The sequence below is a fragment of the Pelobates fuscus genome, chromosome 5 (genome assembly GCF_036172605.1).
Source record: "Pelobates fuscus isolate aPelFus1 chromosome 5, aPelFus1.pri, whole genome shotgun sequence".
Classification (NCBI taxonomy): Eukaryota; Metazoa; Chordata; class Amphibia; order Anura; family Pelobatidae; genus Pelobates; species Pelobates fuscus.
Window position 1 is genome coordinate 345,378,204 of NC_086321.1, and position 24,264 is coordinate 345,402,467.

General features: G+C 41.2%; 1 protein-coding gene across 1 annotated transcript in view; it reads left to right on the forward strand.

Annotated features, from left to right (window-relative positions):
• Window positions 1-24,264, forward strand: part of LOC134612260 (coiled-coil domain-containing protein 18-like) — a 76,095-nt gene that overhangs the window by 27,536 nt on the left and 24,295 nt on the right. Inside the window, exons 7-13 of the mRNA XM_063456606.1 lie at window positions 66-286; window positions 3,181-3,340; window positions 5,623-5,690; window positions 11,711-11,867; window positions 12,495-12,556; window positions 23,294-23,351; window positions 24,024-24,091. Of these exons, the coding sequence (XP_063312676.1) occupies window positions 66-286; window positions 3,181-3,340; window positions 5,623-5,690; window positions 11,711-11,867; window positions 12,495-12,556; window positions 23,294-23,351; window positions 24,024-24,091 (794 nt within the window). The remainder of the gene's footprint in view (window positions 1-65; window positions 287-3,180; window positions 3,341-5,622; window positions 5,691-11,710; window positions 11,868-12,494; window positions 12,557-23,293; window positions 23,352-24,023; window positions 24,092-24,264) is intronic.

Genomic DNA, 24,264 nt, shown 5'->3' on the forward strand with positions numbered 1-24,264 from the left:
GATCATTATATGCCCAAGTGGCTGGGCTTTGGGGAAATAATTTATTTTCTTTCTTTCTGATTTAGATAAATGAAAATCTACATTTGGAGGTATCATCATTAAAGCGGCATGCTCAAAAACTTGAAAATACCGTGAAAGGATCAGACAGCGAAAATAAATCTCTTAATCTACAACTTGAAAACATGGAGAGAGAAAGGCAACAGCTGCTGTCCCAAAAAGAATTTCTACAGAGTGCGCTGAAGAAAGGGACAAAACACCAAAAATCTATTATGAAGAGGAATGAAAGGTATAGTTACTACGTCATTGTTTTCACATAATAATTATGCCACTATTTCTATAACTCCAGAAAGGTCCTGTACAGTGTGTGTATGAAGACGGAGGTGGCAAACCCTACAACAATCATATTGGCAGGGTCAGATTAAAGGAATACTCCAGACACTATAAACACTCCATTGCATTGCATTGGTTATGGTGCTCAGAGTGCACCCCTGGCTGTCATGGAGGAGGTGACAGGTGCCTGGTGGGTCCCAGGTAAGTTGTTAAACTGTTAGCAAACGGTTTGACTACTTACATGTGGGGGATCTAGGACACTCCTGGTACCATAACCTCTTCATCACCCCACAGTGGTTATGGTGCTTAAAGTGTTCATTTAAGATAAGTGATCTTAGCGCAGAAACCCCAGGTCCATAGTTTTTTTGATGTACTATTTATTTCGAAGTCATTCCATAGTACGCAAACTGTATACTGTGCTAGGTGGCAGTGTTTCCTGCAGCGTGCAACCTCAATGTCAAATACGTAACACCACGATCACACAGGATGGAGAACTCAGAGTCCACTTAGGTTATCTATATCACACGTGTAATCTATTACAACTACTGTGACAATCTGTATATAAATTCAACTTGTCTCACCAGTTCTTTATTCTCAGTGCATTATTTCCAAGATACTTATGTATGAGTTTGGATTGTTGCCAGCAGTTGTCAGTGTGTTTGTAGGTACGTGCATGTAGTGCACTTTCCTATGGAAGCCCCAGGATTGCTCTGACATGTATGAATTAGCTCAGAATATCAGTCAATATGAGTACGTATTAACAACACATTACATTTGTTATTATAATTTCCCAGATTTGTGAAATGTAAGAAATTAAAGGGACACTATAGTCACCAGTACAACCACAGCTTACTGGATTTGCTCTGGTGAGTAGAATCATTCCCTTCAGGCTTTTTGCAGTAAACACTATCTTTTCAGAGAAAATGCAGTGTTTACATTACAGTCTAGTGATAACTCCACTGGCCACTCCTCAGATGGCTGCTAGAGGTGCTTCCTGGGGTAATGCTGCACAGTGAGCAGCACTGCCATTTAGTGTCTCCACCCTCTGCATGCAGACACTGAACTGATTGACTCAATGCATCTCTATGAGGAGATGCTGATTGGCCAGGGCTGTGTTTGACTTGTGCTGGCTCTGCCCCTGATCTGCCTCCTTGTCAGTCTCAGCCAATCCTATAGGGAAGGATTGTGATTCGCTCAGACCACCATTTCTGATTATGCCAAAGGCGGTTCAGGGGCAGAGCCAGCAACTCAACTGGTAAGTTGTAAGATTTTACTATATTTAGGGTATATCCTTCTAGTATATCTGCAATATTTACCTTATACAAAAAAAATCAAGTGGTTTCTATTGACCAATTGACGCTGATCTTTCATTATCTTTCCCATTTGTGACAGTCAGTCATCGTATTTATCTTTTGTATTATATCAATGTACAAACCATATACATACAACGCCTGTGCAAAAGTGGATAGCTTTTTTATGTTTCCTTGGCTTGAAAACAAATGTGTCTGTATCTTTGATGCGACTTCTTCAGGCTTGGCTTATCGTTCCTACTTGCTGCCTAAAAGGAATCTCTGATTAATTTACTTGACAACTGGAAACACAGAACACAACGTTCTGTGCCAGCAAGAAACAGGATCCTCCGAAGGCTCACAAAAGAAAAGTGACTTTTGGTATATCTCCAAACTTCCTGCTACTGTGAGGAATGGGAATTAGATAAGTAAAGCCACCGGGGAACCATAGTATATATAATTCAGGAGCTCCCGAAGGCATTTGTGTATTTGGCACCTAAATCACACTAGTATATGAATTTTAATAAAATACATCTATGTACTCCGATAGGAGTAAAAGAACAACACTGTACGAATTGGAGATATAGTGGGACAGAAACAGGTGCTATAATGGGGCAAAGACTAAATAAAGATCAAACACAAATCGTTTTCAGCTGCGTTGAATGAATCAAACTACTGATCATTTAAGCCCGGACTAATTGATTCGTCAGATACCAAAGGTTAATCCTGGACTAAAGTTCAGGTGTAGATTTAAAGGAATTTGATTCATTCGACAAAGCTGAACGGATTTGTGCATAAGTCTACCATGTAATGATATACCTATTAAACTTGTAGATGGTTGTTGATAAGCATAGAGCACCAACATATACCGAAGCACTTTACAATGGGCAGTTCTATATGCTGTAGTTGAGAAGGTAAAATAGTTTCAAACCTTATTTTGATAAGGCATCATGTAACTTAAATGAACACTATAGTCACCAAAACAACTTCAGCTTAATGAAGATGTTTTGGCGTACAGATCATGCCTCCACAGTCTCACTACTCAGTTCTATTAAGGAGTTAAATAGCTTTATTTATGCAGCCTCCCCTGGCTGTGACTCACAGTCCAGATGAAATAAGGTTTAACTTTCAATCAGATCTTACAGTACAGTGTGTTTACCTTTAGTAGTTATTGTCTCCTGCTTTGTTAGTTTAATTGTAATCACACACAGGAGGCGTGTGCAGGCTGCCTGGCTTTTAACTGGGTAGGAGATAATAAATTCTAAATTAAACACACTGTGCAATAAGGAAAGATAATCTATTTAGCCTTTTTCCAGGAAGTGTGTAGGGAGAATGTGCTAGTTTCAGCCAGGGGAGATGTGGCTATGACTGTACAAACAAAGTTATTTAACTTCTAAATGGCAGAGAATTGAGCAGTGAGTTTACAGGCACACAGGTTTACAGGCACATTATCTATGCACCAAAACTGCTTAATTAATCAAAAGATGTTTTGGTGCTTAGAGTGTCCCTTTGAGTAATACAGCGACTCATCATAAACCTATTTAATTATTTTATTTTCTAGATCTGATGGACAGACCCTAACTTTGGGAAATGAATCAAAATCATTAGAGGAAGACACTAGTAAAATACAACAACTTTCAAGAAATGTAAATCACATTTCTGAAATTTCACCATCTTCAAAGGCAACTTCCAGGACATCCTGCAGACTAAAGATGTATAAGGTACAGCATGAAATTAAAAGTTCCTTTGGATTTTTCACAAAGAAACCATAACGGGGGACAGGACGGAGATGTATGAAAAGCTCTCAAGAAAAAAATACACATGACATCACTGAAGTAACACCCTTATTAAATAATTCTCATAGTATAGCAAATGATAGCCCCATAGTACATAAATCTTTAATAGACAATCTATGACTATGGTTGAATTGGAGAATATGTCCCCTTTTAGCTTAAACTAGAAAACAGCTGCATCTATCTGTATGGATATGTGTACCATACCTGTACCGACGCAGGATACCTTGAATGATCGGTTAGATACACTGCATGCAATGATAATAGTGGTGACGTTAAATATAGTATCAAATGTGAATAAAATCCAGGAAACTGTAACTTGTAATCAAGGGGAAAAGAATCCACTTCAAATATACATACTTAGATTGTGGTTACTAATGCTAATATGGGCGATAGTACAATAGGGGGGGACAGGAAACAAGGTCAGTGGAAGCTTGAAGACCACATATTTTTCATATCAACAATAATGAATATAGGGCAGTGAAAAGGGCTGATTGTTCTTGCTTTGTTTCCACGTAGCTGAAAGACCTTCCTAGCCCAGAATGTCGAAGCACAGTCCTGTTTATAATATAAGCTATACAAAGGATATAACCCCCATGCATTTTGCAGTAAATCAGTTTACAACCACTCAGCAACCTCTAAAATAGCAATTACTGTTAGTGATCCCTATTCATTTCAATGCTACAAATTTTAACATTTAACAACTAATAATTAGCAAGCGTCAAAAGATTTTATATATTCCATAGAGATTTATATGAGTTGCTTATTAACTCCTGGTTTTTACGCTACAAGATAAAATTTGCCACCAAGTTGCCATCTGACTTAAAAAGGACACTTGACTCATCAAGATGTAAAGGGAAAAAAAATTAATAACTTCCTAAACATCCAAAATAATATATGTAGTCTATATTTAAGCACTACCGTCTATCTATAAGCATGGTGAATATAACTTCCATTAAATTCTTGTGAAAGTTGGCAATTAAGTGTAAAGAAACGCCAAAGGTAATGTGCTCTGATGATCCCAGGTGAAGTGACACTTTTATGGTGTCCTGTTGGAGTTACTATGACAATTAATAGCAAAGTGTGCCTTTTCTTGATGTATGCCGGCAAACTTGTAATTGGCAAGTGTGGTCGGTATCTTTGGAGGCAGATGTAAGTTTGTTTACCATTTCTGTGTATATTGTTTAGTCCCAATTGTTTGACTAATAGCTGCTCTTAACCAACAAGAATTGAACAATCAGGGCTTGCAGTTTTTTGCTGGTTTTAGAAATGTAGCTGAGGTCATACACCAAATTGTCTAAAAAGCTGTAGTTCAATTAGAGTTGACATCTGAGCCATATTTTTGAGTTCCACATGCTGTTGGGTTCATGAATGGTGCTTGCTGGAAGTGTGTAGAATTCCTATGTTGCCATATAAAAATCAATAAATTAATTCTGGCATTTCCTATGGTATTCCTTATATTTAACTAATTTACCCAAGCATATGAATATTACATACTTCCAGTTACAAGTGTTCATATACTACATGGTACGGTAGTGTTTTTGGCCACCTATGACTGGGTCCAAATCCAACAAGATTGATTAATTCAAACTCTTTAGTTAATCATTGCCTAAATAATTCCTAACTAAATTAATGCATTTCTGGTACAGTGTCCCCTCTGGTTAATATCAACCATTTTTGAGATCTGACAATTAACAAGATTTTCTTGGTGCCTGTAGCCTGTACTCTCTGCTAGTGTTTGGTTAATGTGGAAGTCAGCTCATCAACTTCGAACAAAAATGATACACACACTGAGAGCGCGGGTCTAATAGGCTCCCAGACAACTTCCCCCAAGTATTTTCAATATCTCATTGCCTTCCAACGTTATACTGCAAGTATTGAAATTTCATAAAAGTTTTACTATAACATCCCACCTGTCCCATACTTATCAAAACATTCAATCATATTGCTAATACCAAATACCCACTTTCACTGTCATTCAACTTGCTTGATTCAGTAGATCACTTTACCGCCGGTAACGGAATTCCATTTAATCTATTGACAGTTATGGGACAAGTACTATGCCATTACCAGAAATTTGGTTGTCTTATGCAATAGAGTCTAGTGCTAAATCTGGATAGTCTGAGATTTTTTGTACCTAGATGTTTGTTTCCGATTTTGAGATAACTTTGTTATATCCTATATAAATTTCTAACAACATTTTCTTGAAGGTTGAAAAAGAGCCTTCTCTACAGAGTAATGAAATCTGTTCGGGATCCAGTGAACCCTGCAAATCGAGGTATGGTACACTAACATTATATCTGTGTACAGAGTTGTGACCTCTTACTACCGTTCAAATGAATCTCTTATGGAACACTCCAGCATTTTTAATAAATACATTGGAGTGTTGGAGAGTCTCCTGGAACCCAATGCTCCTCCTTTCCTCCTTTCCTTTAAATAAACAGTAGTAAACTTACCTATTAACCAGATGTTGTCCTTCATGCTACAAGATAGAGAAGTACTGGGATGCCGGCAGGGCTGGATGCAGGGCCGGACTGGGAAAAAAATTAGGCCCGGGCATTTTTCAATCAGAGCGGCCCCCTAAGGGGGCGGGGCCAGAGAGGGTGTGTTTTGTCATCACTAATTACAAGCATGTCCCCTCTCAAAGTGAGCATGTTGGTTCAATGCGCAGAGCCCCGCTGAAGAGCTCTAGCATTAGAAAAAGGCCCTGAATTTGTTCTGCCCAGCGCAAGCAAATTTAATAGCATGCTTGCGCTGTGTTTGCTTTTAAATTGTCTCTGGTGTCTCCACAAGTGGGATACCAGAGGACAAACGGGCCAGGAAAGTGTATGATGCATGTGTTTGGAGGCTGCTTGAGGGATTGCGTGTGTGTGGTTTGGTATTGTGTAAATAGGTCAATTTCCTTTGTGGTATAATATGTGTGGCTAGGGGCTGTAGAGAGTGTGTGTATAGAGGGCATAGTGTTATAGGGGATGTAGTGAGTGTGTGTATACGGGCTGTAGTGTGTGTGTGTATAGGTGACGTAGTGTGTGTAGGGGTTGTAGAGAGGGTGTGTTTAGAGAATGTTGTATGTGTTTGCTGACAAGGAATGCAGTGTGTGTGTGTGTGTGTGTGTGTGTGTAGGAGTTCTAGTGTGTAAAGGACCCAGAGTGTGTATAGGAGATTGTGTGTGTGTGTATAGAGGATTAAGAGTGCATATAGGGTAAGGGATCTAGCGTGTATCTGGAGCGTAATGTGTGTAGTGGTGCAGTGTGAGGGGTGCTGTACTGTGTGTATGTATATATATATATATATATATATATATTTTTTTTTTTATATTTGGACGTATTGTTTGTGTGAGGGGCGCAGTGTGTGTATGTAAGAGGGGTGCTGTGTGTGAGGGTGTTTTTATCTTCCGTCACATTCTAGGTTTCTAGTTTTCTTTGTTAACTCACTGAGGGTTATTATATATATATATATATATATATATATGTGTGAGAGTGTGCTGTGTGTGTGAGCGAGGGTGCTGTGTTTGAGGGTGCGCTGTGTGTATTTGAGGGTGCTGTGTGTGTCTGGGTGCGCTGTGTGCGTCTGGGTGCGCTGTGTGCGTCTGGGTGCTGTGTGTTCGTCTGGGTGCTGTGTGTTCGTCTGGGGGTGCTGTGTGTGCGTCTGGGGGTGCTGTGTGTGCGTCTGGGGGTGATGTGTGTGCATCTGGGGATGCTGTGTGCGTCTGGGGATGCTGTGTGCGTCTGGGGATGCTGTGTGCGTCTGGGGATGCTGTGTGCGTCTGGGGATGCTGTGTGCGTCTGGGGATGCTGTGTGTGTCTGGGTGCTGTGTGTGTCTGAGGGTGCTGGGTGCGTCTGGGGGTGCTGTGTGCGTCTGGGTGCTGTGTGTGTCTGGGTGCTGTGTGTGTCTGGGTGCTGTGTGTGTCTGGGTGCTGTGTGTGTGTCTGGGTGCTGTGTGTATCTGGGGGTGCTGTGTGTGTCTGAGGGTGCTGTGGGTGTTGTGTGTGTCTGGGGGTGCTGTGTGTGTCTGGGTGCTGTGTGTGTCTGGGTGCTGTGTGTGTCTCGGGGTGCTGTGTGTGTTTGGGTGCTTTGTGTGTCTGAGGGTGCTGTGTGCGTGTATGTCTGGGGGTGCTTTGTGTGTTTGGGTGCTTTGTGTGTCTAAGGGTGCTGTGTGTGTCTGGGTGCTGGGTGCGTCTGGGTGCTGTCTGGGTGTCTGGGCGTGCTGTGTGTGTCTGGGGGTGCTGTATGTGTCTGAGGGTGCTGGGTGCATCTGGGGGTGCTGGGTGTGTCTGGTTGTTGTGTGTGTCTGGGCATGCTGCCATGGAGGGTGCTGCCATCCTTCCCTGGTAGTCCAGTGGTGAGAATGAACTCTAGCCTGCAGGCTAGAGTTCACTCTCGCGAGATCTGAGCGTTGCCGCGGTAACCGCGGCAAATCTCAGACCTCGCGAGAAGACCTGGCGGAGCAGCTGGATAGAGCTCCGCCAGTCCTCTTCTCCCTCCCTTTCTTTGATCTCCCCACCGGCCCTCCATGTAGGCACTATGCAGGGCCGGCACACTGATAGCGCTGGCCCTGCAGGGGCTGGCAGGGGAGATCCTGTGATCTCCCCTGCCGGCCTCGGCCCCATGGCCATCGCGGCCCACCTGGCATTTGCCCGGTGTGCCTGATGGCCAGTCCGGGCCTGGCTGGATGTACCCTCCTTGTTGCCCCAAGTCTTGTTTTCTCAATGCACCCCATGCTATAAATATATATCACACAAGTACAACGTTTGGAATATTTGATTACTTGCATTTATACGATTAGTTTGGAGTATGAATGATTGGTGAATGTGACAAGGTGGGTGGTTGGATGATAACTGGGACAGAGCTGGGAGAGGGTGTGTGACGTAAAGGTGGAGAGTATATTTAAAAGAAGGAAAACTACTACAAAAAGAGGACATAGTCTTAAATTAGACAGGCAAAGGTTTAAAAATAAGTATTACTTTACTAAGAGGGCAGTGGATGCATGGAATAGCTTTTCAGCTGAAGTGGTAGAGGCTAACACTGTGAGGGAGTTTAAGCATTTGTGGGATAGGCGTAAGACTATACTAGATATAAGAGACTTATGAAAATATTTATAAAATTGGGCAGACTAGATGGGCCGAATGGTTCTTAACTGCCGTCACATTCTATGTTTCTATGTGTATGTGACGAAAGCTCCTTACCCTGGACGTTTGCCACGAACTCCTGGAGGAGTGTGGAAGCTAACCTCCTGCCCACCGACTATGGGCCATATACTTTGTGCCATACTTTCTTCTGCTCACAAGACATTTCCCTGGTTTATTTTATCCCATAGAGAAAACACTTTCCCTACATTCTGTAGATAAATCTACTGAACACCAACCACCCCCCTGGCTCATTAACTACAAAGAAACCACAGGATTAAGTGCTCTTTCTGTGTGGTCTCCGTTTGTATAACCGAATGCCACGTCCTGGAGAAAATGGCGGCCATTTTGTCACACGAAAGGAGGCAACGGGACTTTGTCATTGAGTGTCTGGAACTCCAATTTGGACACTTGACCCCACGAACCCCTGCCACTTTCACAAACGCCTGCTTCCTTTCACAGACAAGCCAGGAGAATGCTGTTTGGTAGGTTTGTTCACACAAACAAGGTGAACAAATGTTACCTATGAGCCAGGGGAACCGTTCGTTGCTCCCAAAATTGATCGACCGGTACCACTGAAACTATGGAGCTTTGTTGGGCAAGCGCCTCATGAGGTCAGTCAAAACTTTACCCTGGTGGCGATTCGGCTGTGTTCGTGGGATCTGAGCTATTTGGACAACTTGGGCGCTCAGATCAAAGCTATCCGGGGATATGATATCTATGGAGATTCCTATATGTTTTATGTGTATTTTTATATATTTTTGATATTTTGTGTTTTATGCAGAGTCATTGTGACTCAGAAATTTGTGGGCGTGTTGTGGGAGTTTTTGTGGGCGTGTATAGTGTATTCCTGAATTGCATAAAGGCCGGTCATCTGGCCTGAATAAAATTATTCCTGTTGTACCCTTCATCTAATCTAGGCTGATGTTTGGGATGTGACTGACGAACCGCTGGATTTACTTTTATGCTGCACTTTGCACTTTCTTGGGGAACGTATGAATCAGCACTCTGGGCTTCGGGCTATAATCACTAAGTCCCTAGCAGTTCGGGAGCATACGAACGAACTGGTATACGAAATACCATCGTTCGCTACAGTGTATTTCTGTAAAGCCTGCTTGTGGTGTTGTATGTTTGTGGGATTGCTGTGTATGTCTGTGCGTATATTGCTTGTGGGATTGCATATCTAGGGGTGGCGTTTGGGGCTGTAATGGGGGATTAGGGTCTCTAGTGGAATTATAGAGGATGTAGTGGAGAAATAGGGTCTGTAGTGGGTGATAGGGGCTCCAGTGGGGCATCTCAGAGGGTTTCTATAGAGTTAATATTTGTTATGCAAAGCTCGATTTATAATCAGTTTATCTGCTATTTAGCTGACCATGTTCTCAAGGTTTCTAACCTGATGAGTAATTTATAGGTTATAGGTTACTGAATTGATTAATGTATTTGTTTTCTCTTGCTTGTACGTTACAGTTTGATAATGCCTTCTTTAGAAAGTCAATATTTTGCTGTTTCGGGGGGTGCCTAATCTATTATGCTCTATTTCATTGATTGAATATATAATGAGTGCTTCATGCTATAATACATATATTTTGATAAAGATTTGCTTGAAAATCACTATTAGATAAAAGTACAGTGGGACCTCGGTTTACAAACGCCTCGGTTAACATAATTTTCGGTTTACAAATGAAAATCCATTGAAAATAATGCCTCGGTTTACAAATTTGTTTCGCAATACACAATTGCACCTGGAGGTTTATAGCACCGCCCCCTGCATGCTAGAGCCTGTTGGTAGCACGTAGCGTCAAGTGTGGAGGTGTTGGAGCGGCTTTTGCATCAAGTTTTGGTGCCATTCTGGAAATTGTTTGCAGTGGTTTTGGGACTTTTTGGAACTTTTTTGGTGCATTTCTCAAGCACTGGAAAGGTAGGGAGCTGAGTTTCATCGTTTGCATGCCTTTTATTGTGTGTTCTGCATTGTGGGTTGGTTTCCATGCCAGCTCATTTTGACTTATTTCTGACCTCCAGAACGGATTAATTAATTTTCAATGCATTCCTATGGGAAACCGCGTTTCGGTTTACAAATGTTTCGCAATAAGAAATGTCCCAGAGAACGCATTAAATACGTAAACGGAGGTCCCACTGTAATGTGTTTCTTAACCATATCTAACAATCTTCTTTTTAAAGTAAAAACCCATTAAGATACCAAATTAATATGTGATTGAAATGTGATCTGATAAGCAATGTTGCCCATTAGTCAAATAATAGTGTCTTGGATTAGTAAATGTAGCTGTCACCAGCAGACATTGTAACATTTAAATTATTGAACAATCAGTACCTTCACTAACCACTAGATGTCAACACAGGACAGCACATCTTATGAACATCATTCAGTATCCCTGCTACATTATCCCTTTGTTAGCATTGTTTTAATGATCTTTAACCATCTGTAATAATACAAGTTACCTGTATTGCATTTATAAAAAAAATTATTTGGTTGCAACATACTGTATATTGAACTTAAGGTTGGTGATCATTTCTAATTTCATGCAGTCATTTATATGATGCCATTTCATTATCGTCAGTATATCCACCTATAAAGGTAGATTTTTTTAAATACATAATAGGTAAGGTATAATTTTTTGGGAAGCTGGCAATAGAAAATGCTTAACCTTCTCAAGGGCTCCACGGACATCAGTTACACCTGTAACATTGTGATAACCTTCACCATGACAAACTGGACAAGTGTCACTTCGGAGTCCACACTTCATTTCTGGATTAAATAACTGAATTTACATGTTTTGAGATGATCCAGTTAAGCTTTGCAGTAATATTGCATTGGCCTTCACCCAAGAGACCTAAACCAATTCAAACGTTTCCAATTATTAGAAGAGAGATAAAAAAGTCAATCCAACGCTGAGGAACCACAGCGTTGGAAACAAGTAAGTGTTAAAAGGGGTTTTAACCCTTTATACACTGGGGGGTGGGGAGGGGGCGAAGGACACTATGGAGAAAGGGACACTATAGCGTTAGGAATATAGTTTTGTATCTGTAACGCTATAGTGTTCCTTTAACAAATACAGTTAATACAATAGTAGTTCACAAAACCCTGCAGTTATTATATATAACAACAACAACAACAACAACAACAACAACAACAACAAATCACAATTATTTTTAGATCAAATGAAGAGATTATGACTTTGGAAAAGAAATCTGAATCGTTGCATGATGATAAAAATAAGGAGCGTCAAATTCCCGAAAATATACACTTCATTTCTGAAAACTCACCAATGGATTCAAAATCTAGGACTTCCACAAGACGAAAGAGATCTAAGGTATGATTGCAAACTACCATTCTGGTGTTATAACATATAAATACATAAAATAGTTGTACTTCTCTGTCCTTTTATAGACTGACATATATTTGTGTAAATGGGCACAAAGTTGGTTCTCATTACAATTCCTTTTCACAATAAAAAAAAGAATCCCAACACCAAATAGTTGTACCTCAATATTTGATTTTCCACGTATCAAGAGGAATAATTAATTTGTATGCCCATGTACGCAAAATACTACTTCGCAATAAAATAATGTGAAAAGAAGCGTTCGATGAGCAAAGACGATCGAGGATCTATCATTTAACAGCCTATGATTAAGCACTAATGATTCGATTTATCTTGATACAGCTTTGTAAGTTTATTTTGGTTAATTTACTTTCAGCTGAAGGTAAAACTGAGCCTGTAGTATAGTGTGAAGGAATATATCCGTGATTTTGTCTAATATCCCGTAATATTAAAAAAGGACAGTTGTGTATTTTTCAAAATTGACTTTGTACTTTACAGAAGTAAAATACATTGTCAAATTCAATGAGATGTTTTACTATATGTAATTGTATAACAATTTACTGAAAGTTTATATCACGATTAGAAAATAAGCGAATCATTTAAAATACATTTTCCCAGGTTAGAAAGAATGAAGAAAAAGTAAATACAAGAAAATATGAATATTTGAAATTGCCAGATAGGTATGTTCATTTTTATTTCTGTTTCTTATTCAGATGTATTACATATTTTTTTTAATGCTATTTCCTTATATTTGTAGTCCTTGTATTAAAGGGAGAGAACACTGCTCAAATATTTTTTTAAATCACAATTTGTAGATATCCCCCAGTGAAAACATGTATGAATTTAATTTTGCATGTAAACACAAAGAGGTGTGGTTGGCGCTTATTATGATTTATACAGTGTATTTTTTAGCTGCTAGAAGCACTCTGTGGGTACTCCCAATACCCCACCATAAGACAAAAGACACCAGGAAAACAAATAACTTGAGGTCTGGTTGGTGTTTCCACCTTCCAAGCCTCTAGTTTGAGTGCAGCGCTATATAGATCTATTTAGAAATAAGTACATGCAACTCACCCCTCTTAATTTTCTTGTTAGGGGGTGTACATAAAAGACAAAAGAATATACCAAATAATTGTGCAATATTGTATATACCCAGTAGTTTGATATTTTTTGTGAGTTTAAATTTACTCACATTTTTCAGAGCCTTTTAATATTTTAGGCTCTAAACTTCCAGGCTTCCGTGTCTTTGAGGTAGACAGCTTAACCCCTTTTGTCCTTTAGATTCTTGCCTCTATTTCTCTCCACAATATGGGTATAAGAAAACCGAGAAAAAAGGACTCTGGGTGTAGTATTTTAAAGAAGACTTCTTAAGAAAATATATAGGTGTTAGAAAGGGTGCTCACCTTTTCTAGAGCCTTTTAGTCACTGGCTCTAAGTTTGCAAGCTTAGTGTCAAATTGGGGTGACACCTCCCCTTACCGGAACAAGTGCAGGATGCAGTAATATATATATCTAAATGTATTCCTTAATACATTTAAAATATCAGTAAAAAGTAACACAAAGACTAGAAAATAAAAAAATCAATATATAAAACAATGAGTAGATACTCTTAGTGGTAGTCTGTGTTTCCTCTGCCAAGACGTGTTTCCCTTCAATTAGCTTCCTCAGTTGGCTGTAATTGTGCTCTGCTCGTTCCAGTTTTTCTCTTTAAAAAGCCCGCCTGTAGTCCAATCATCCAATCTGTGTGGGTTTCCTTCGTTAATTGCGCAATGTGATTTCCGTTCCGCTCTCTGTGCGCTATGTAATTTCCGGTTTATTTCGTCGGCATATGAAGCATTCATTATAGAGTTCTTTTAGTGTCCTTATGATTACTCCGCTCAGAGTGTAAATATGTCCATAAATGGGGATAACAATAATAATAGAAATAATGTATCACATCACTTTGTATATTATTCTCAATGTTTTAAACAAATTACATCTTAAAAATACACACTTATAAATTGCATTCCCTTACATCTTGATATATCAATAAAAGCATCAAAAAATCTTCTATGCATTTTCTAATAATAAATATAAGATATATCAGTCTGCTTGTGTGTGTGTTCCTTATAAATATGTACTCAAATTGTATAAAAAAATATATATATGCAATATATCTACATATACAAAATAAATAAAAAAAAAAAAAAAATATATATATATTATTATAGAGGAGGAAAAACTCAATAAATATGTTGAATAAATGTTTAGTGCAGGCAGTCCTTTAGGCCAGGGCCGGATTAACATAGGGGCTGATGGAGCTGCAGCTCCAGGCCCAGGCCCATGGAATAGGCCCATTTAAAAAAAAAAAAATTTTTTTTTTTTTTTTTTTACACACACTACTCTTAGGTTTGCCACCTGACTGGTATTTTACTGGTTTGCCACCTGACTGGTATTTGAGGCTGCCTGGCCGTGCCAGTATTGCAGTAATACCGGCAATACAAATGCAGGTATTTTTCTCAGAATAAAAGAGATTACTCTGCAATACCAGCACCGGCCAGTAGGGGTCACTGTGTATGAAGAGAGGCAGGGATAGGAAGTTACAGAATATCCCTGCCTCTCTCTACTACTTACTGATCCGTGGGGGAGCAGCAACACAGCACAGAGTCCAGACAGCAGCTCTACAGCTCAGGTAAGAGAGGGAAGAGAGGGCAGCAGGGACACATGGGGACACTGAGACACTGAGACACTAGGGGACACATGTGGACAGTGAGACACTAGGGGACACATGTGGACAGTGAGACACTAGGGGACACATGTGGACAGTGAGACACATGTGGACACATGTGGACACTGAGACACATGTGGACACTGAGACACATGTGGACACTGAGACACATGTGGACACATGTGGACACTGAGACACATGTGGACACTGAGACACATGTGGACACTGAGACACATGTGGACACTGAGACACATGTGGACACTGAGACACATGTGGACACTGAGACACATGTGGACACTGAGACACATGTGGACACTGAGACACATGTGGACACTGAGACACATGTGGACACTGAGACACATGTGGACACTGAGACACATGTGGACACTGAGACACATGTGGACACTGAGACACATGTGGACACTGAGACACATGTGGACACTGAGACACATGTGGACACTGAGACACATGTGGACACTGAGACACATGTGGACACTGAGACACATGTGGACACTGAGACACATGTGGACACTGAGACACATGTGGACACTGAGACACATGTGGACACTGAGACACATGTGGACACTGAGACACATGTGGACACTGAGACACATGTGGACACTGAGACACTAGGTGACATATGGGGACACTGAGACACTAGGACACAGACACTGGGAGACCTGGAAACACCGAGACACTTGGGGACACTGGGAAACATGGGGATGCTGAGACACATGGGGATGCTGAGACACATGGGGATGCTGAGACACATGGGGATGCTGAGACACATGGGGATGCTGAGACACATGGGGATGCTGAGACACATGGGGATGCTGAGACACATGGGGATGCTGAGACACATGGGGATGCTGAGACACATGGGGATGCTGAGAGACATAGGGACATTGGGAGACAATGAGACATTGGGACACAGAGACACTAGGTCCCAATTTCTCCCAGTGTCCCCATGTCCACCATCCAGTGTTGCTAGTGTCTCAGTGTCCCCAAGTCTCCCAGTGTCTGTGTCCCATGTCTCTCAGTGTGCCTAGTGTCCCCATGTGTCCCAGTGTCCTTATATGCCCCAGTGTCCCCATGTCTATGTCCACAACTGTCCCCATGTCTCCCAGTGTCTGTCTCCCAGCCAGTGTCCCCTAGTCTCCCAGTATCCCCTAGTCTCCCAGTGTCCCCATGTCTGTGTCCCTAGTGTCTTAGTGTCCCCAAATGTTTCAGTGTCCTCATGTCTCCCAGTGTCTGTGTTCCTAGTGTCTCAGTGTGCCTAGTGTCCCCATGTCTCCCAGTGTCCCTATATGTCCCAGTGTCCCCATGTCTATGTCCACAACTGTCCCCATGTCTCCCAGTGTCCCCAAGTGTCTGTCTCCCAGCCAGTGCCCCCAGTGTCCGTGTTCCCATGTCTCTGTGTCCCTAGTGTCCCCAAATGTTTCAGTGTCCCCATATCTCCCAGTGTCTGTGCCCCTAGTGTCTCAGTGTCCCCATGTCTCCCAGTGTCCCCATGTCTCCCAGTGTCCCCATGTCTCCGTGTCCCCATGTCTCCGTGTCCCCATGTCTCTGTGTCCCCATGTCTCTGTGTCCCCATGTCTCTGTGTCCCCATGTCTCTGTGTCCCCATGTCTCTGTGTCCCCATGTCTCTGTGTCCCCATGTCTCTGTGTCCCCATGTCTCTGTGTCCCCATGTCTCTGTGTCCCCATGTCTCTGTGTCCCCATGTCTCTGTGTCCCCATGTCTCTGTGTCCCCATGTCTCTGTGTCCCCATGTCTCTGTGTCCCCATGTCTCTGTGTCCCCATGTCTCTGTGTCCCCATGTCTCTGTGTCCCCATGTCTCTGTGTCCCCATGTCTCTGTGTCCCCATGTCTCTGTGTCCCCATGTCTCTGTGTCCCCATGTCTCTGTGTCCCCATGTCTCTGTGTCCCCATGTCTCTGTGTCCCCATGTCTCTGTGTCCCCATGTCTCTGTGTCCCCATGTCTCTGTGTCCCCATGTCTCTGTGTCCCCATGTCTCTGTGTCCCCATGTCTCTGTGTCCCCATGTCTCTGTGTCCCCATGTCTCTGTGTCCCCATGTCTCTGTGTCCCCATGTCTCTGTGTCCCCATGTCTCTGTGTCCCCATGTCTCTGTGTCCCCATGTCTCTGTGTCCCCATGTCTCTGTGTCCCCATGTCTCTGTGTCCCCATGTCTCTGTGTCCCCATGTCTCTGTGTCCCCATGTCTCTGTGTCCCCATGTCTCTGTGTCCCCATGTCTCTGTGTCCCCATGTCTCTGTGTCCCCATGTCTCTGTGTCCCCATGTCTCTGTGTCCCCATGTCTCTGTGTCCCCATGTCTCTGTGTCCCCATGTCTCTGTGTCCCCATGTCTCTCAGTGTCCCCATGTCTCTCAGTGTCCCCGGGTCTCTCAGTGTCCCCGGGTCTCTCAGTGTCCCCGGGTCTCTCAGTGTCCCCGGGTCTCTCAGTGTCCCCGGGTCTCTCAGTGTCCCCGGGTCTCTCAGTGTCCCCGGGTCTCTCAGTGTCCCCGGGTCTCTCAGTGTCCCCGGGTCTCTCAGTGTCCCCGGGTCTCTCAGTGTCCCCGGGTCTCTCAGTGTCCCCGGGTCTCTCAGTGTCCCCGGGTCTCACTGTGTCCCCATGTCTCACTGTGTCCCCATGTCTCACTGTGTCCCCATGTCTCACTGTGTCCCCATGTCTCACTGTGTCCCCATGTCTCACTGTGTCCCCATGTCTCACTGTGTCCGCAGTATCCTAGTGACACATGAGACATTGGGACACTGGGAGAAATGGGGACACTGAGACACTGGGAGACTAGGGGACTGGGTGACATGGGGACACTGACACTGATACATAGGGACACTGAGACACTGGGAGCAATCCATCTATACAGCAGAATCAAACTGTGTAGTTTGTTGGTGATTTTACAGAATTTTCTCTGATGTCACTCCTTGTGATAATACAAATGATTAAGGTAGTAATTTTTTCCCAAGAAAGGTGGCAAGCCTAACTACTCTTCACATACTCTTACTTAAAGGAGCACTACAGGGTCAGGAACACAATCATGTATTTATGACCCTATTATGTTAAAACCACCACCCTGGCCCCTTCTTGCCTTCCTAAGTATAGTAAAATCTAACTTGTATTCAAGTCTGCAGCTGCTGGCTCTGCCGCTGAACTGACTGTCTGCTGACATCATCAGAAGTGGTGGTCTGAGCAAACTACAATACTTCCCCATAGGATTGGCTGAGACTTTCAACTAGGCAGATCAGGGGCAGAGCCAGCACAAGCCCTGGCCAATCAGCATCTCCTCATAAAGATAAATTGAATCAATGCATCTGTATGAGGAAAGTTCAGTGTCTGCATGCAGAGGGTGGATAAACTGAATGACAGTGCTGCACACTAGGCAGTACTGTCCCAGGAAGCACCTCTCGCAGCCATCTAAGGAGTGGCCAGTGGAGTTATTTTCTCTGGAAAGACAGTGTTTACTGCAAAAGGCCTGAATGGAATGATTCTACTTACCAGAACAAATACAATAAGCTGTAGTTGTTATGGTGACTATAGTGTCCCTTTAAGTTTGGAAGCTTAAGAGGGATGTATGGGAACAAAACTTGTGTGGGCTGTCTGACAATAAAATTAGTTTAGGTAATGCAGACACTTGTCTCTTTTAACACTGTGGCATGTCCCCTTTCTTCTACACTCACTACATACACCTTTTCTCTGTCCCAGACTATATACCAGGAACTTCTGCCTGCTAGTAAGAAAGTAAGGAGACAAGTGGACATGTGAGTGCTAGGGGACAGTCCTTAGAAAGCATGGAGTGAACGCATCATTAGACACATTTATGTCAAGCTCAGGGTGCTGCCTGCATAGTATGCCCTTAGTTGGACAGCCTGCAGGATTGGCGGGCATCCTGACATGCATTCATGCCAGGCTGTCCTTCAAATTCTTTGGACAAACATGCCCCCTTTTTGGGCATGTTCTCCCCTTTTAGCAGGTCTGGTCACCCTTTTACCCCGCCCATTGACTTCCTGCTTCACTGGACACTGCTGTTAGGGGTTATGGATTTACTTGAAAGATGAAAGTATAAATTAGAGAGATTAGCATAGAGTATGTGTTTTCTTATAGCCGCATCCTATGAGTTTCCCTTCAGCACCATCTCCATCAGATACATGATGCTTGGGAGGTATGACTGTTTTAGTGTTTTTGGTCAATAAGATTCCGTAATTAGGCCTATCATAATTGTCAGCACCAGGCCCAGTGTGCTCTTAATCCGGCCCTGCTTTAGGCTAGCCTAGTAATAAAATATAAATACCAAATAGTACTCTATCGAATTGAAGACTTTTATAACTGTTATCTATGTGTGTGTATATATATATATATATATATATATATATATATATATATATATATATATATATATATATATATATATATATATATATATATATAAAATAAAGCAAGCTGCACTCACGGACTTATGAATTCAAATGGTGTTTTATTCCATCGAAGGTAGAAAAAAGAAGATCGACGTTTCGGTCCACACAGGGACCTTCCTCAAGGAAGGTCCCTGTGTGGACCGAAACGTCGATCTTTTTTCTACCTTCGATGGAATAAAACACCATTTGAATTCATAAGTCCGTGAGTGCAGCTTGCTTTATTTTATTTATCTACAATTTAACTCCCTGGAAGTCTGGCACCCGGCAGGCCTTTTAAGGCACAACTTTATACTTTGAGCGTGAGTGCTGAGAACTGCTGTATATATATATATATATATATATATATATATATATATATATATATATATATATATATATATATATATATATAAATAATCAATAAATATACTCTATTAATTACTTAAAAGCAGAGTGCATATATCCCTAACAGAGAAAAAAAATTCTATTTCATAATCGTCCCAAGTAGAAAGCTTTTATATATAAAAAGGTGGCATATATAAAAGCTGTATATAAAAATATAAAAGTCTAAGAAAAAATATGTTTTTTATTTTTATGTTAATAGAAAAAATATTATAAAAAATGGCACAATTCAAAAATCGGTATTCAGACCAGATGGGGCCAGAGTATTTAAATTAAAAATCAATTTTGTCTCGATTATTCCCAATTTTTTTATTTCATCCTCTCCTCGCCAGTTTAACTCTATCTTCTGGATTGCAATTTATCTGGATTGGATTTATCTAGAAAGGCACGGAGGAAAGCTTAAAATCTTTTTTAACTTTTTTAAATACCAATGACTGGGGAATTATTTTAACCTCAGAATATAGTAATGTAAATGTACATTTTTCTTCATTGTTTTATATATTGATTTTTTTTCTAGTCTTTGTGTTACTTTTTACTGATATTTTAAATGTATTAAGGAATACATTTATATATATATATATATATATATATATATATATATATATATATATACATATATATACATATATATATATATATATATTATTATTTTTATCCCCATTTATGGACATATTTACACTCTGAGCGGAATAATCATAAGGACACTAAAAGAACTCTATAATGAATGCTTCATATGCCGACAAAATAAACCGTAAATTACATAGCGCACAGAGAGCATCATGGGATTTGATGTCCCAAAAGTGGAAATCACATTGCGCAATTAACGAAGGAAACCCACACAGATTGGATGATTGGACTACAGGCGGGCTTTTTAAAGAGAAAAACTGGAACGAGCAGAGCACAATTACAGCCAACTGAGGAAGCTAATTGAAGGGAAACACGTCTTGGCAGAGGAAACACACCTACCACTAAGAGTATCTACTCATTGTTTTATATATTGATTTTTTATTTTCTAGTCTTTGTGTTACTTTTTACTGATATTTTAAATGTATTAAGGAATAAATTTAGATATATATTACTGCATCATGCACTTGTTCCGGTAAGGGGAGGTGTCACCCCAATTTGACACTAAGCCTGCAAACTTAGAGCCGGTGACTAAAAGGCTCTAGAAAAGGTGAGCACCCTTTCTAACACCTATATATTTTCTTAAGAAGTCTTCTTTAAAATACTACACCCAGAGTCCTTTTTTCTCGGTTTTCTTATACCCATATTGTGGAGAGAAATAGAGGCAAGAATCTAAAGGACAAAAGGGGTTAAGCTGTCTACCTCAAAGACACGGAAGCCTGGAAGTTTAGAGCCTAAAATCTTAAAAGGCTCTGAAAAATGTGAGTAAATTTAAACTCACAAAAAATATCAAATAACTGGGTATATACAATATTGCACAATTATTTGGTATATTCTTTTGTCTTTTATGTACACCCCCTAACAAGAAAATTAAGAGGGGTGAGTTACATGTACTTATTTCTAAATAGATCTATATAGCGCTGTACTCAAACTAGAGGCTTGGAAGGTGGAAACATCAACCAGACCTCAAGTTATTTGTTTTCCTGATTTAATTTTGCATATTTAAAAAAATGCTGCAGATGCCCTGTCTGCAGCCTTTGCAAGCCCGCCCTCTCTAACCCTGCCCAGATGTTCTGTGGCTGTCCAATCACAGACTTTCTGTGGCTGTCCAATCACAGACTTCCCAATGCAGTTCAATGAGAAGTCTTTGCAAGGCAGGTGCTCTGGGCTGTTCCCTGCCTCTTGAGTTTAGCTCCACTGAGCTAACCAAACCAAGAAGTAAGAGGGCAAATTGTCTAATAGCCAGAGGGGTGTACCAAGGTTAATTTATAAAAGTGCCAATTTCTACTGATATACACACTTTTTTTTAAACCAAAAAGAAAAAGAGGATACATTCTTCAGTCACAATGCACTTAAGCAAGCTTACGTGCTTTAGGTTTGTGGAGCATTACTTTAAACCCCAGCATGAAAATTATACGGTTATCTTTGTTATTAGTCTATACCAGGGGTATAATTAGGAAATACAGGGCCCCAGTGAAAGAATCAAATAAGGGCCTGTCTTATTTCCTCTCCTTGCTCCCCTTAAGTAATACACTTGAGTTGGGTATGCATTAGCTGATTGTGATTGTGCGTGTGATTGTCAACTCCACACATACATATCAAACTCAGCCAACCAACACTGAGTGTGATTGTGTGTGTGGCTCGCTGAGTGTGACTGTACATGGGGTTTGGCTGCGTGTGAGTGTAGAGTGATTGGCCCTGCTTGGGGTCACTTACCTAAGCATGGCAATCCCCCATGCTGACGCTAACATGCTGGCTTCATTGCTAGCTCACTGTCGTCAGTGCATCAGTCACATGGAGTTAGGACACCAACGTCATCTCCATGTGCTCTCTTGCAGTTTCTTTGGCTGCCTGCGGGAGAGAGAGGAACTGCCACCATGAATACCATGTGAGCTATTCTCTTTTTTATCCCAGCACTTCTGCTGTACCACTGATGATACAGAAATCCAGCCCTGCAGGTGCCTACTCTGCCTTAGTCGAGAGCCCTAAGGCAGCCATCTGGCGAGTTCATAGGCCCCCTGACAGGTGGAACAGAGGGTCTGTCAGGGTGGTAGTCCGGTGCCCGGAACCCAGACACAGTGTCCAGGTGGCAGCGCATGGACCGGGACCCAATATGCCTGATGTTAAGTGGGAGTCTTCAGCGTGGAGGTGGATTAGCAGGGTCACCGCACGCCCCCGGGTGTTGATCACCAGCGTTTGTGCAGCCACAACCAGAACCCTGATTCAGCTTCTGCGGATCCAAGGAACTAGGAAATAAGCAGACCTCCCAGGAGCTGAATAGAGAGGCTCTGCAGCAAGGGTGTATCCAGTACTAGAAACAAGACAAAGCTAGAACAGGCACCAAACATGAAAACAAGACATAACTAGTAGAACCCAGAACCAGAGAAGGATAGGAAGCTAAACCCAGAACATGACAATACATAAGGGAACATTAACTAAACATGGGCAAGACTGGACAGGACTGAACATGGACAGGTAAATACAAACTAAGACACGACAAGAAAACATAGGCAAAACAAGAGGAGAAATAACTAAGTACTACATATGGAAATCATGGGGGTTTAGTCACACTATATGATCATACATTGCATAAGCCTGCCAACAACGCCAATGTACCCCATATCTGGCAGGTCCTACACTGCCTAATGTATGCTAAAACAACCACAGATTAAGAACACACATATAGCACTTACCTGCAAGAAAGGACAGAAGCTTTGAGCCGCTGCCTGCAGGAACTCAAACACATAATGAAAGCTGGAAACATAAGGGTGTGGCAAATAAAACAAACATTTAAAGGAAACCTGGAGACTGGGAAATCCAGGGACGAACTATAGGAATGAACCCAGAAATCCCAGCATAAAAGAAAACCAGACACAGAATAGAAAACCAAAAACCAAGAAATATTAAACAAAGATAGCAAAAGGAGTACTGGATACCAGAAGCCATTACCAGAATGATCCGCAGCCAGGAACGGAACGTGACAGGGTCCAGTCGCAGTTGTGACCTTAGTGATCCCTGTAGTTCCACCACTGGTCTGTACCTATATTAAATGGTGGATCACAGGAAGGTTTAACAATCCATTGCATCCTCTTATTCCTGGCTAATGGTCCAAATAGAATCATCTGATTGACTACCCATACGAGATTTCTCATGATAATGCAAAACTTACTGCGAATGTATTTTCTGTCATTTACCATTAATAGTACATTATTAATTGATTATAGTTTTTATCCCGCTTATATATACTGTTTAAAGGTTACATTACATCATGTTTCAGGAAATGTACAATGGAAGAAACAGACCTTGAACCACCGAACAGCAAAAAATCATTACCGGTAACTATTTTCACTTTATTAATTAAAATGGAAAATAGAAATATACATTTAACCATGTAAGAGTAAAAATAGAGTAATAACTGGTCTAACTGGTCTAACGTTTTAACCCAAACTTTGCTAAAACGTACATATCTAGTATAAAGTAATGCCTTGTTAGGTGTTAGATTGATCGGTCTCTCTATCTATCTTCTTTCACACACAGCAATCTTTGTACATTTCTACAGTGGTGTTATTATAGTCAATTGTGTCCAACATGAGATTTCTTGTAAAGATCAAAATTCTAGAACCCGGCTCTCCTAGTTGCATAGTGAGCAAGCACGTCACTCGATATCCTTCTATCTCTAAAGTAATTACATTTAATGAATGTCCCTCCATATTGCTAAAAATTTTGCTCATAGTGTTCTATGTTGCACATTGTATATTTACTTGTTCACATTTTTGTCGAGAACATCCATTATCTACCAGTAAAGGTTTTATTACGCTTCCATCAGCTAAAGTGGCAAATTATTTTATTATCTGTCAATCGTCATGTCACATTGAACTGAGATAATCTACTACAAATAAATGGAGCTTGGAGTATTCTCAAATATATCGTTTTTGGGGGGATTTGTTTCTGTCTAGTTTTTTTATGACCAAACGGAATAACTCTTTCTAACTAACTTTATCTTAAAGGTTGACAAGGAGTCTTGTGTGCCGAATAAAGCAAATTATCTAGAATCAGATATACCCTGCACATCAAGGTATGATTAATTAGAGCTTGCATCACGCATACCTCAATGATCAACCAATTAATGACATTTCAATTAATTCATTACAGCTAATATCTATTAGGCATGTGCATTCGAAGTTGGAAAAATAAAAGAAATTACAGAAAATGTAGTTTTTCGGTCACTTAGAATCCCAATGCGAAGGC